Source organism: Scyliorhinus torazame, chromosome 14 (assembly GCF_047496885.1).
Source record: "Scyliorhinus torazame isolate Kashiwa2021f chromosome 14, sScyTor2.1, whole genome shotgun sequence".
Classification (NCBI taxonomy): domain Eukaryota; kingdom Metazoa; phylum Chordata; class Chondrichthyes; order Carcharhiniformes; family Scyliorhinidae; genus Scyliorhinus; species Scyliorhinus torazame.
Window position 1 is genome coordinate 8,100,928 of NC_092720.1, and position 15,041 is coordinate 8,115,968.

Genomic DNA, 15,041 nt, shown 5'->3' on the forward strand with positions numbered 1-15,041 from the left:
ATATATGAATCAAAAAAGGTTAATATGATGGCACAGCAAGAGGTTCAGAAGGCTTATTGAATAATATAGTTTATTGCAAGGGAATTAGAAAATTAATTGTATGCGCCTTTTCTGCGATTAGATCCGGAGTACTGTGTACAGCTTTGGTCTGTTTATTTGAGAAATTATAAAATAGACTCAGAAACAAATCAGAGACTCGACTGATTCCAGGAATGAGGGTGCTAATTGTGAGGGAATGTTGGACAGGTTGGATCTACATCCATTTGGGTTTAGAAGAATGAGAGATGATGTTAACGAAACTTGTAAAATGCTGCGGGAAATTAACAAGCTGGATGCTGGATGGATACTTCCCCTTATGGATGAGTTTAGAACGAAAGGATATAGTTTCAAAATTAGTGGCCTCCCTTTAACAATGCTGATATACCGATCTATTCTCTCTCAGAGGATTGTTAGTTTTGTGGAATATTACCCCGAGCGAGTAGGATGGGTTGGATAATTGAATATCTTAATTCCTTAATTGACAAGGATCAACCATAAGCAATAGATAGTAAAGTATGTTTGAGACCACATCTGATCTGCGCGACTGTTCTAAATGTTGAAGCAGACTCGAGGGGCTGAATGGTTTACTGCTGCTCCTAATTTGCATGTTCACATCTTCATATGTTCGTACAATGCTCTTTCACTGCTGCATTGTAACACAGAAAAATGTTTTTTCATGTTCAAGGCCCTTGGTCTGTCTCAGTACTTTGAGAAAGAGGGAATAAGATTTTCGGATAAGAAAGTGCTTGAGCTTGGAGCGGGCACTGGAATTGTGAGCATTCTTGCTGCTCTTCTGGGTGAGTAAAATACACTTTACCGTAACCACAGGTGGAACAATCATTTTTGTAGTGTGAATGAAATGAAGGCCAACCATCTGTATGTGTGGTGTTTGTGCATTTTTCCATTTTTTCATGGGCTGTGGTTGCCGTTGGCTAAAGCAGCATTGATCACGGATCATGAATTGCCCTTGGCAATGTGGTGATGAACCGCCTTCTGGAGCTGCTGCAGTCCGTGTGCAGTGGAAACCCCACAGTGATGTTTGCGAGGGAAATTCAGTGTTTTTACACAGTGACAGTGAAGGAACAGCAATATATTGCCAAGAGTGGAACATGCATCAGGTGGAGCTCCCGGATATTTGTTGGGCTTGTCCTCCTAGCTGGTAGAGGTCACAGGTTTGGAAGGTGCCGACTAAGGAGGCTTAGAGAGTTGCTGCAGTACATCATGCAGATTATGCACAGCGCCGCCAGTGTACACCGCTGATGGAGGCAGCAAATTCGGAAGATCTTGGATGTTGGTTGATGGGTTGCCAGGCCAGTCAGATGCTTTGTCACAGAACCACAGTTTCCGCACAGTGCAGAAGTTTCCGCACAGTGGTCCATTCATCCACCCTAACCCTATAACCCCATCTATCCTGCATATTTTTGGGCACTAAAGGGCAGTTAAGCATGGCCAATCCACCTAGACTGCACACGCTTGCGCTCATGTTGGCCTCTTGATTGTTGTTGCAGCTGTACGCATCCAGGTAACTGGGAAATATTCTATCACATTCCGTCGTGTACCAACAGGCTTCACAGTGTTTGGGATGAGTTACTAACAATAGAATTCCCAACCTCTGGCCTGATCTTCCAGCCGCAGTATTTCAATGGCTAGTCCAGTTCTGCTTCTGACCAGTCATAATCCATAGGATGCTGATAGTGAGGACAATACAAGTGGATGTCAAGGGCAGATGGTTGGAATACCGATTCTTTATGGTAAAATGGTTCTTGTACAGCCTGGGAGGTTGGTAGAGACCTACCATCCCTTAGAAAGTACATGGATGAGCACTTGGCACGGGTTATGAGCCAAGTGCTGGTAAGAGGGGTTAGGTAGGTTGGTCAGTTACTTTTCTCATGTCAGTGCAGAGGCGAAAGGGCCTCTTCTGCGCTATGTGATTCTGTGGTTCTGTGATAATTTTATGTGCTAACATGAATGTTGTACAACTCTTGCTGTCTATGGGTAGTATCTGAGGAGTGGTGAATGGTACAAAATCTTGTCCAATCACCAGCGAACATCCCCGTTTCTGACGATATTATGGGAGGTAGTTGGAACGGTCATTCATTAAGTGGATAACGATGTATGGGCCGAGGACACTACCCTGTGCAACACGTGAAATCATGCACTGCGATTGAGATGGTTGATCACCTAAAAACACGACTATCATTCTTTTTGTTCGATATGACTCGATGTAATATTATGTAATGTTATCAACTACTGCAGCTGAATTTTGCCAGCTAGGAATGTGGAGCAAGGGTAATTTAAGATTATAAGCACAAACACCTGAACAGCTTGACTACATACAAATTAAAAATATAATAATCTTTATTTGTGTCAATCAGTCTTGAACATTCTTAATCACCAAGCCTCTACAGTTCTATGCGGTACAGAATTCCATAGATTCACTACACTCTGAATGAATAAATTCCACCTCACCGTTGCATTAAATTGGCTAACCCTTACTTTGAAATTAGGCCCCCTGATCCTAAAGTCTCCCACAGGGGAAACGACCTCTCAGCATCTACCCTGTCAAGCCCCCTGAGGGTACTATGGGCGCGATTCTCCACTCCCACACCGGTTGGGAGAATCGCCTGGGCCGCCAAAATTTCCGGGGACGCCGGTCCGACGCCCTCCCACGATTCTCCCAAGCGGCGGGAATGGCCCGGTCGAGTTTCGCGGGCCGCAGGCTGGAGAATCGCCGGAGACCCCCAAAATGGTGATTCTCCGGCACCCCCGCTATTCTGAGGCCCGGATGGGCCGAGCGGCCAGGCCAAAACGACGGGTTCCCCCCGGCGCCGTCCACACCTGGTCGCTGCAGTCGTGGGCGGTGCGTGAACGCTGGGGGGGCGGCCTGTGGGGGGGCGAGGGGGGATCATGCACCGGGCTTCACCTGGAATGTGGGGTGGCCCGCGATCGGTGCCCACCGATTGTCGGGCCGTCCTCTCTGAAGGACCTCCTTCCTTCCGCGGCCCCGCAAGATCCGTCCCTCATCTTCTTGCGGGGTGGACTTAGAGAGGACGGCAACCACGCATGCGCGGATGACGCCCGTTATGCGGCGCCGGCCGTGTCATCTATGCGGCGCCGCTTTTACGCGGGCGACAAGGCCTGGCGCGTGTAGATGACGCGGCCCCGATCCTGGCCCATTGTCAGGGCCTGAATCGGTCGGGACCGGGGCCGTTCCGCGCCGTCGTGAACCTCGACGGCGTTCACGACAGCGCGGCCACTTCGGCGTGGGAGTGGAGAATCCCGCCCTATATGTCCCAGTAAGATGCCATCTTCCATTCTGCTGAACTTCAGTGAGTACAGGCCCAAATTAATCAACATCAGCTTAAAAAAATTACCTCCATATCCAGGATAAACCATGAGAATCTTCCGTGGACTACCTCCAATGCCAGTATATCTTTTCTCTTGTTGAATACTGTTTACCTGGTAGTTGCACCTCAAGAAGAATACAGCAGCCTTGGATGGGGTACAGTGCCAATGGAGGCGGTACAGTGCCAATTCACCAGAGTAATACCAGACTTAAAATAGTTACATTATGAGGAAAGATTGCACAGAAGAATCTCCATTACTTTGAGCTATGAAGATTATTGTGTGATCTAATTTAGGTGGACAGGATAATAAAAGGGCTTCATATGGTAGACAAAGGGAAACAATTTTCATTGTTAGGAAATTCAGAACAAGGAACCACACATTAAAATTAGAGCTAAATATGTCAGTGAGAAAGTCAAGATGTATTATTTTCTCATCTACAAGTTAATAGTAATCAGAAAATATATCCCAAATATCTGTGATGCATGTAGAGAATTGAATGATTGAAAACTTCGATGGAATTATTTTTTATTTTGTAAGGGATATTGATCAAAATAGGGAAATAATGTGAAGATATGCATTAGATAGGATCTGTTGAGACTCGTTATCTTTATGATATATCATCACTAATTTCTCATTGGGGTGGGTAAACACGTTTTGTGTTCATTTATTAAGAATACGCACGTGAACAGACATATATAAACATAAAGCTTGATGATATCAGAGCCGTAGAGCTATGTGTGTGCGGTTGCTGATAGCAAAAGGGAAACAAGCACTGCATCACATGACACACTTCTGTCATGATATTCAAACATACATCATAACACATACATAATGATAGACAGACCAACGGACCAATTAGCACACATAACACGACAGCCAATCACAGACAAGAGCAGACACAGTATAAGACAAGAAACACGACACTTCCTGGGCAGTCCATCTGGAGACAGCACAGGGCCAGGACCTCATTAGCAAGACACTCACACAGTCACAACGTGCTGAGTACCAAGTCAGATGTATAAATAGTTGGTTGGAATAAAACTGCGTTGTACCAATCGCAACCGTGTTGGTTCGTCTGTACCTCAGAGCATCCAACACCTCAACTTCCTTTCAAGTGATGATGTAATCCTTTAAATGCATATTATAACAGAACCTGCTCTTCAGACTGAGTAAACTGCCTCTCTGCCTATGTTGTTCATTGTTTCCGGAACTGAACTATCTCCAAATGCGGCCACCAATAACTGTTCTTCCAATGATAAATTTAAAAGGGTGAAAAACCAGAGCTTCTAGCCTGCTTTCATCTGTTACCGTGATTCTTTACCGCGAGTGCCGAGATCCCGAGTGTCACTGGTAACCTATGAGGTTTCCTCCAGAGATGTAAGCAAAATAGCAAAAAAGTAAATGAGAGTCGTGCTGCTTTTGAATAAACTTTTGGATTTTCCCCCATTCACGGGGATTCCTGTTACTGAGATAGGTCTCTCTTTTTCTTTTTTCAGATGGAGATGTTACCATTCCAGACAAACCGGAGCTGCTTAATCAAATAGAATGGAATGTGTCTTTCAATATCCCTTCTTCCTTCAACCCTCAGGTCAAAGTCCGTGCCCTCCGCTGGGGCCGTGCCAACAGCCTGTTCCCCTCAGACTACGACTCTATCCTCTGCTCGGACATTATGTATTTTCATGACAGTATTCCTTTAATTCTCGAGATTCTTCTTCACCTCAGCAATGACAAGACAACCATTTATTTTGCCTCTACGATGTCCTACGGCAAGAATGTGGCCATACAGGGCCATGTCACCCTGTCTCAGTATTTTCAAACTGAGCTTGTTTGCAGATACAATGACGAAGATGTTAACGTTTACAGAATGCGTCTCAATACTCCTACCAAAGTACATCTACTCAATTTATAGAGAAGTTGGTTTGTCATTTGATTGGATCATTCTGAAACTAAACCTCTTTCACGAAATATTTTTCATGGTATGCATTTATAATTTACTTGCCTCCAATTCTACATGAAAGTCTTGCATAGTAACTTGAAGCCATAATTATACTGTTCGTAATTCACATTTAAATCCAACAATATATTCACACATGATTTTCCAATGAAAATTAATAGATGACGTAGAAAACGACTGTCACATCGAAAAGGAGGAGGTATTGGGTCTTTTAAAAAATATGAAGGTAGATAAGTCTCCTGGGCTGGATGGGATATACCCCAGAACACTGAGCGAAGCAAGGGAATAATGTTGCGGCCTTGATTGACATCTTTGTATCCTCATTGGCTACAGGTGAGATCCCAGAGGAGTGGAGAATATCTCATGTGGCACCACTGCTGAAGAAGGTTAGCAGGGATAATTCTGGAAACTATAGACCAGTGAGGTTCAAGTCGGTAGTAAATAAATTCATGTAGAGAATTCTCAGGGACAGAGGGCGAAATTCTCCCCCAACGGCGCGATGTCCGCTGACTGGCGCCAAAAACGGCGCCAATCAGACGGGCATCGCGCCGGCCCAAAGGTGCGGAATGCTCCGCATCTTTGGGGGCCAAGCCCCAACATTGAGGGACTAGGCTGGCGCCGGAGGGATTTCCGCCCCGCCAGTTGGCGGAAATGGCGTTTGTTGCCCCGCCAGCTGGCGGAAATGGCGTTTGGTGCCCCGCCAGCTGGCGCGGAAATGCGGCGCAGGCACGGGAGCGTCAGCGGCCGCCGACAGTTTCCCGTGCATGCACAGTGGGGAGAGTCTCTTCCGCCTCCACCATGGTGGAGGCCGCGGCGGAGGCGGAAGGGAAAGAGTGCCCCCACAGCACAGGCCCGCCCGCGGATCGGTGGGCCCCGATTGCGGGCCAGGCCACCGTGGGGGCACCCCCCGGGGTCAGATCGCCCCGCGCCCCCCCCAGGACCCCGGAGCCCACCCACGCCGCCTGGTCCCGCCGGTAAATACCAGCTTTGATTTACGCCGGCGGGACAGGCAATTTCTGGGCGGGACTTCGGCCCATCCGGGCTGGAGAATTGAGCGGGGGGTCCCGCCAACCGGCGCGGCCCAATTCCCGCCCCCGCCCAATCTCCGGTACCGGAGACTTCGGCGGGAGCGGGGGCGGGATTCACGGCGGCCAACGGCCATTCTCCAACCCGGCGGGGGGTCGGAGAATGACGCCCAGGATTTTTACCCATTTGGAAACAAATGGACTCATTAGCGATGGACAGTGTGGTTTTGTAAAGGAGAGATCGTGCCTCACCAACTTGACCGAGTTTTTTGAAGAGGTGACAAAGATGATTGATGAGGGGAAGGGTTTACATGGACTTCCGTAAAGCCTCATGGCAGATTTGTACAAAATGTGAAGGCACACGGGGTCAGAGGTGAGGTGGTAAGATGGATACAGAACTGGCTCGGTCACAGAAGGCGAAGGGTAGCAGTAGAAGGGCGTTTTTCTGAATGGAAGGTTGTGAACAGTGGTGTTTCACAGGGATCTTGCTTGGGCTTCTGTGGTTTGTAGTATACAGAAACGATTTGGAGGATAATGTAGCTGATCTGTGGCGAGATTCTCCGACCCCCCGCCGGGTCGGAGAATCGCCGGGGGCTGGCGTGAATCCCGCCGCCGCCGGTTGCCAAATTCTCCGGCACCGGATATTCTGTGGGGGCGGGAATCGCGCTGCGCCGGTTGGCGGCCCCCCCCCCCCCGCGATTCTCCGGCCCGGATGGGTCGAAGTCCCGCAGCTAAAATGCCTGTCCCGCCGGCGTGGATTAAACCACCTACCTTACCGGTGGGACAAGGCGGCGCGGGCGGGCTCCGGAGTCCTGGGGGGGGGCGCGGGGCGATCTGGCCCCGGGGGGGGCCCCCAAGGTGGCCTGGCCCGCGATCGGGGCCCACCGATTCGCGGTGCGGGCCTGTGCCGTGGGGGCACTCTTTTCCTTCCACCTTCGCCACGGTCTCTACCATGGCGGAGGCGGAAGAGACTCCCTCCACTGTGCATGCGCGGGAATGCCGTCAGCGGCCGCTAACGCTCTTGTGCATGCGCCGCCCGGAGATGTCATTTCCGCGACAGCTGGCGGGGCACCAAAGGCATTTTCCGCCAGCTGGCGGGGCGCAAATTTGTTCGGCGCGGGCCTAGCCCCTTAAGGTCGGGGCTCAGCCCCCAAAGATGCGGAGCATTCCGCACCTTTGGGGCGGCATGATGCCCGACTGATTTGCGCCGTTTTGGGCGCCAGTCGGCGGACATCACGCCGATACCGGAGAATTTCGCCCCTGAATAGAAAATTTGCAGGTGAAACCCAGGTTAGTGGAGTGGCAGATAGTGTTCAGTATTGTCAGAGGATACAGCAGGACATGGAAAGTTTGGAGACGTGGGCAGAGAAATGGCAAATGGAGTTTAATACAAACAAATATGAGGTAATGCATTTTTGTTGATCTAACATAGAGGGGATATATACCGTAAATGGCAAAACTCTTAGGAATGTGACCGGGTCTGGAGGGTGTCAGCGATGCAGGAAGTCTGAATAGAGTCGGACTGTTTTCATTAGAATGGCAGAGGTTGAGGGGTGAGCTGATGGAGGTCTACAAGATTATGAGGGGCATGGATGGAATGGATGGGCAGGCTCTCATTCCCAGGGTGCAGGGCTCAGTCACCAGGGGACATAAGTTAAGATCTGTGTGGCGAAGTTTAACGGGGACATGCGGGGCAGGTTTATTACACAGAGTGTGGCAAAGGCTCTCTGTAAATGCCTTGCCAGTGGAGGTTGTGGAAGCAGTACATTAACGGCGTTCAAAAGGCATCTCGACAAACACATGGATAGCATGAGTATAGAGGGCACAGAAGTACTGATGGTTTGGGCCAAGGGTGGTATCGTAATACCAGTATGAAAGAAGAACAAGTAGCCTGCCTCAAAGAGTACCGACCGGTGGCCCTGAGTCTGTTATCACGAAATGCTTTGAGCTGCTCGTCATGAGACAGATCAACGGCAGCCTCCCAGAGTGCCCCGATCCATTGCAGTTCGCCTATCATGGCAATCAGTCTACAGCAGAAGCTTTCTCCCTGGCTCTACAATCAAATTAGAGCACCTCGACAACAAGGACACCTATGAAAGACTGCTGTTAATAGACTACAGCTCCGCAGTCAACACCATTATCCCGACGGCACTTAGAAACAAACGCTGGAACCTTGGACTTGACCCCTCCCTGCGCAGCTGGATCCTTGACTTCCTCACCAACAGACCGCAATCTGTCAGGCTAAGCAACAGTACCTCCTCCACAATAGTCCTCAACACCGGGGCCCCATAAGGATGTGTGCTCAGCCCTCTAGTGTACTCTCTATACACACACGACTGTGTGGCAAGATTTAACTCCAACTCAATCTATAAGTTTGCAGGTGATACGACTGTGGTGGGTCGTATCTCAAACAACGATAGACTACAGAGGGAAGATAGATCACTTGGTTGCATGGTGCACCAAAACAACCTCTCCCTAAATGTTGGAAAGACCAAGGAATTGATCATCGACTTCAGGAAGTGTAGCACGACCCCTAACCCCCCGGACTCCCGACCCCCGTCTCCATCAATGGCTCTGAAGTGGAGATGGTCGATAGCGTTAAGCTCCTTTAGATCACCATCACCAACAATCTGTCCTGGTCCACTCACATTGATGCAACGGTCAAGAAAGCCCAACAACGTCTCTACTTGCTACGGAAGCTAAAAAAAATTTGGCATGTTTCCATCAACTCTCACAAACTTCTAGAGTTGTGCCACAGAGAACATCCTATCCGGCTGCATCACAGCTTGGTGTGGCAACGGCTGGGCACAAGATCGCAATAAACTGCAGAGTGTGGTGAACTCATCCCAACGCATCACACAAGCTTGCCACCCTCACATTGATTCTGTCTACACCTCCCGCTGCCTCAGGAAGGCAGGCAGCATTATCAGAGACCCCTCCTATCCGGGCTTTGCCTTCTTCCAGACCCTTCCATCAGGCAGAAGAACCAGAACTCTGTAGGCCCGCATATCCAGACATAGATTCGACCCCATGACTCCTAAAAAACTCCCCCTCGGACTGATCTGTTCCCTGTAAGAACATTATTCACGACGCCCTATGCTGCTCTTGGTCATGTATTTACTTTGTTTGGCCTGTTGCTCCGCACTGTAACCAATCACTGTTTGTCTATGCACCATTTATCAATGTACTCTGCCGTGATCGCTTTAGATTTCCAGAAGGCCTTTGGCAAGATGCCGTACAGGAGGCTGCAAGTTCAGTGGCAGTTAGGAAGGCAAATGCAATGTTAGCATTCATGTTAAATGGCTGGAATGCAAGAGCAGGGATGTACCGCTGATGCAGTATAAGGGTCTGGTCAGACCTCATTTGTAATATATTGAGCAGTTTTGGGAACCCTATCTAGGGACCAATGTGCTGGTCTTGGAGGGAGTCCAGAGGAATTTTATAAGAATGATCCTTGGAATGAAGGACTTTCATATGAGGAGCGGTTGAGGAGCTTAAGTGTACTCGATTGAGTTTAGAAGGATATTGGAGGATCTTATTGAAATGCCCAGAATACTGAGCGGCCTCGATTGAGTGATGGTGGAGAGGGTATTTCCACGAGAAGGAGAATCTATAACCCGAGGGCACAGCATTTGAGTGATTGGACGATTCTTTAAAACAAAGATGAGAAGGAATTTCTTCAAATAGAGGGTGGTGAATCTGTGGAACTCATTGGCACAAAAGGTTGTGGAGACCAAGTCACTGACTGTCTTTAAGACAGACATATATATATATGTTCTTGATTAATAAGACGATCATTGGAGAAGGCAGGACAATGGGGATGAGAAATATATCAGCCACGATTGAATGGCACAGGAAATTCAATGGGTCAAATGGCTTAATTACGCTCCTATGTCTTCTGGCCTTATGGTCTTAAGGAGGTGAAGAAGGCAACTTATATGTAGGCTGTGGGAAGGATTTTAAATGAAGATTGTGTCTCTGTGTTTACAAAGTAAAGGGATGATGCAGATATAGGAGACAAATATGAAGACTGAGATTTTGGATGGGATAATCATAAAGACAGAAAATGTACTCAAAGTATTAGATTCATTGAAAGTTGATAAGTCACCAGGACCAGTTAGATGGTTTCCGAGGCTGCTTAAGAAGGTCAGCGAGGAGGAAGCAGATGATTTTCCAATCTTCACTAGAAACGGGGGAGGTAAAGGAGGATTGGAGAAGTGCAATCGTAGTTCCGTTGTTTAAAAGGGATCAAACAAAATGCCAAAGAACTATCGGCCAGTTGGTTTCAGAGATGGGATTAACTGTCGTCATGGATTAGTCAGGGTTAGTCAGCATGGATTTATTAAAGGAAGGTCTTTGCATGGATTTTAGCAAGGCAATTGACAACTACCCTCATGACAGATTGGTCAAAAAAGTAAAAGCTGATGGGATGCAGGGTAATGTTGTAAACTGGATAAAAAGTTGGCTTAGTAACATGAAGGATGCCCTTGCGAATAGAAAGATGTTTTAAGTGGTGTCCCACAGGGTTCGGTTTTGGGACGCTTGCTGTTAGTGTTATATATTAACGAATTGAACATGATGTTAGGACATTGGCAAATGACACAAAGATTAACGGAGTTGTGTTTATTGTAGAGGTTAGATATAACCCCAAAAACAATATAGATGGATTGATTGAGGGGGCGCTAACGTGGCAGATGGATTTTAGCAGAGAGAAATGTGATGTCATGCATATAGGGAGGTGGAACAGTTATATGGAGTATAAAATAAATGGGAATATACTAAGATGTGTATTTGAAGTGAGAGATCTTGGTGTACAAGTACGCAGGTCCCTAAAGGCAGCAATTCAAGTAGACAAGGTTGTAACGGAGGCGTTTTGAAATGCTGTCTTTCATTGGCAGAGGTATATAATATAAAAGTAATGGTAGAATGTTGAAATTGTATAAAGAACTGATGAAGCCACAACTGGAATATTGTCTGCAGTTCTGGTCACCATGTTACAGGAGAAATTAATTGCTCTGAAGAGAGTGCAAAGGAGGTTTAGTGATTGCCAGAACAGCTCAAAGAAAATGGCAATTCAGGAGGTTGCACATATTTGTTTCAGAGAGTAAGATAAGAAGAGTTGGACCCAAAAAATAAAACAAGTGGGCTTGCTTAGCTTAAGAACTGCATTTGAACAGCAATTTCCACGCTGCTCGAGCGGCGGGACCTTCCTGTCAACGGGATTTCCCATTCCATCCTCCCCACACTGCATCGAATCCCGAGGAGAATGCCCAGCCAGTGGGACCGGAAGACCCCGGCGGTGTGAACAGCGGGAAGATGTCCCCTCTGCTCTCTAAATTTGAAGTTCTGTTCTGAAAAGACAAATAAGTGTTAAGATATTCAGCCTTGTGCATTTAATTAGTGCAGTTTAACATGTGATGTTTGAAGTAAGTAATTTTCTTTCACAATTTGTAACCATCTTTGATATTCTAAGTTCACAATTAAGTTATGTAATTAACTTTGGTATCTCTAGTTCTTTGAATTTAACTTTCAGTTGAATGTGCTGCGATGTTTAGCACAACAATTAATTTAAAAGGCTCATTATATATGTAATATGGACAGAGCTTGTGCAATTGCTGTAACTTTGTAGCTTTTGCAAAGCCACTCTGTATTCTTTATTGATTTGTACCAAGCACTGACAGATAAATGAAAAATACACTATAGCAAAGTAGTCGTCTCTTCAAAAATAAATTAATAAACGCCTGATTTAGTGAAGTTCCACAGGACATATTGATACATCAATTAGACACCTGGGCCAATGTATCCATGCTCCCAATCATCGCATGCTGCATTATCCCAAATAAAAGCACACATCAAAACCATTCTCACTTATATTCTCTTTCGGCCTCGACGCCCGTGGGTAAACGTTATTCCTGACGGCCATGAATCTGCATCCCGTTTATTTTTATTTCCAACATATAGCATTTCAGGATAAACTTTGTTCAGTGTCCTTAGTCGCTATCCCGCACAGCTTCAAATTTTGTCGGATTTATGCTTTCGCTGCCCAATTGTCATTTGTGAGCCAGACAAGTAGCAGCGAGACTATCCGAATAATCACATTGAAGAGTCCTCGCTCACACACATTCTGGCTCCATAGCTTCATTTGAAAAAAGGGATAATGAATTGTCATCAGATCATTGTACAGTAAACAGGATTAAGATATAAAAACTTTGGGATCAAGAAGAGAAATGAAGAAAACAAAACAAATACTGAAAAGTAAGTTTTTACTTTCCCCCCCAAAAAGAACAATCTCCAACCGTAATTCTCTTATGAGGGAGCGAGAATGCAGAATTATACAAATATATTTTTCGGGGCTATGATGGGCATGGATTTCACTTAAATCTTATTTAAATGAACATATTCATATAGTCATGGGGTTTTACATCAGAAAAGAAGTCATTCGCCCATGATGTCTGTGCTGGCCAATTTCCAGCCTTATATGCTGTGGTGATTAACTGTTGATCTAAATGATTCTTAAACGTTATGAGGGTTCGGACCTCTACCACCCTTTCAGGCAGTGAGTTCCAGATTCCCACCACTCTCTGGCTGAAAGCCTTTTTCCTTAAATCTTCTCTAAATCTCCTGCCACTTACCTTAAATCTACAATCCCCCCCCCCCCCTTATTGAACCCTTTACTCGGGAAATGGTTTCTTACGAAATACCCTATCTAGATATGTATAATTACTCCTGATTGTCTCATCTGCAATATTTTTCATTTGTCCCCAGTGCACCATTCAACAAGGTTCCTGCTATTACAGTGATAAATGTGTGATTTGAATGACGAACAGTGCAACCCTGCCGCCTGTGGAGGAGTAAGGTATCCATGACAGCATTTAAATGCATTTGCTCGGTCACTCCAAGTTGCTGCCAGATTATCCTTGCAATATGGGCGACTACTGACCCTTTTAATATTACAGCATCATCAGGACCATTGCTACTGCAATGATTTCAGGGAAGAAGGCATATCTTCTGGGGAGTGCTATCTTTTGTTCACTTCTGGGTGGAAAACCAGCGAGCAAGAATCCTAAAGACAGACTCTCTCTCTATCTCTTTCTTAAGTTGGACGATTTTAAGAAGCATTCTAGCCAAATCTGTGAAGACTTTCCTGTGTTAAACATGCGACAGAACTGAGAAAGAGTGTGGAAATACAAGTTTCCCCAAAGGTCAGTAACCTTCGAAGTGTGTTTGTCAGAGGATGTGAAAATCTGACGAATTAAGGATTAAAGTGGCGGCAATTATGATAAAGTCACCAGAGCTTTATGGGAAACAGCCCAGTAAAAAAAAAACTGCTGAACTCCAGGACCAGAGCTCTATTGTTCTCTCAGGGAGGTGAAAGCTCCATCTGGTGGTAGACCGGTAAAAGAGCACCGGCCTGTAATTCCTGTGTACAGTACCATCTGTTGGCTGGCGACGAGAACTGGAATGATCTGAACTCCCCGGGCTTGGGTCCACCTGGTGGCTAAAAAGTAGAATCGCACAGATAACAAATTATTCGGTAAAACACTATTTGGTGGTCAAATGACAAAATTCCGCCAAACTGAACTTCTCGAGTAAATCTATTACCCCGAGGCTGCAACCAAAATTAAAGACTCATCTCAGACCTATCTCCTTAATCCCTATCTTATTTTATTCCCCGCCAACCCTTAATTTGTGGTTATCTTGTGTGTCTGGCTAGAGGGTGGGACAGAGTTTTCGAATTAGGTAGTCTGGTAGATGCTTATCCTATTATTTTCTTATATGTTTATCTTTTCTCCTTTTTATCAATAAACAGCTTATTAATGTTTTTCTTATAAATCTGGTGTCTGTAACTCATTGGAGCAGTCAAGTTACACATTTTCGGAAAGTACAAATTATTGGTTAATTCCCTTACGTTTGGTCTCCGGGGTGTGTGGGGCTGACATTGACCGTGCGCCCGCCCATGGTGTCATGACACTTGCATCTGAGTCGGAAACCTGCGAGTGGAAGAGGTAATAATGCAAAACTGACACTAGCATTCCTAATTTGAATCACTGGCCAAAATTCCCAAGCAGCTCGCCACATTTTCCCAGGATGCCAAGCGAAAATGGAAAGTTAAATCATGGCAGGTAAATGAGAAATGATAGAATGAATTAGAAAAAGATATTGAAATGAAAAGTACAATGTGCGCAATGTAGAAATAAATAGTATGAATGATTCACGTTATTGGGGAGGCGGTGACATAGTGATAGTGTTGCTGGACTAGGACTGCAGAGATCCAGGATAATGCCCTGGGCCCCGGGTTCGAATCCCACCAGAATGCCAAATAAATCTGGAATTAAAAGTCGAATGATGACCATGAAACCATTGCTGGTTGATGTGAAAACCCATCCGTTTCACTAATGTCCTTTAGGGAAAGATTTTTCCCTCCCTTGCGGGGTCTGGCCTACATGTGACTGCACACCCACACAGAGATGCGACTGATTCTTACTTTCTCACAACTGAAATGGCCTAGAAAGGCCACTCACTTTGGGTGAATGTGGATGGGCGGCAAACACTGGCCCAGCCAATGACACCCACATCCCAAGAACAAATTTAAAAAACATAATCCAGGAATAGTGTTGAAATCGGATGAGATACATGGAGACCCAGGAGTCATAATGGGGGTCAAAATTCAATGT

The 15,041-nt window shown here is 46.2% G+C and overlaps 1 protein-coding gene across 1 annotated transcript in view; it reads left to right on the forward strand.

Annotated features, from left to right (window-relative positions):
- LOC140389467 (EEF1A lysine methyltransferase 3-like) overlaps positions 1-15,041 on the forward strand; it is a 33,738-nt gene that overhangs the window by 17,632 nt on the left and 1,065 nt on the right. The window contains exons 3-4 of the mRNA XM_072473596.1: positions 725-836; positions 4,884-5,275. Of these exons, the coding sequence (XP_072329697.1) occupies positions 725-836; positions 4,884-5,275 (504 nt within the window). The remainder of the gene's footprint in view (positions 1-724; positions 837-4,883; positions 5,276-15,041) is intronic.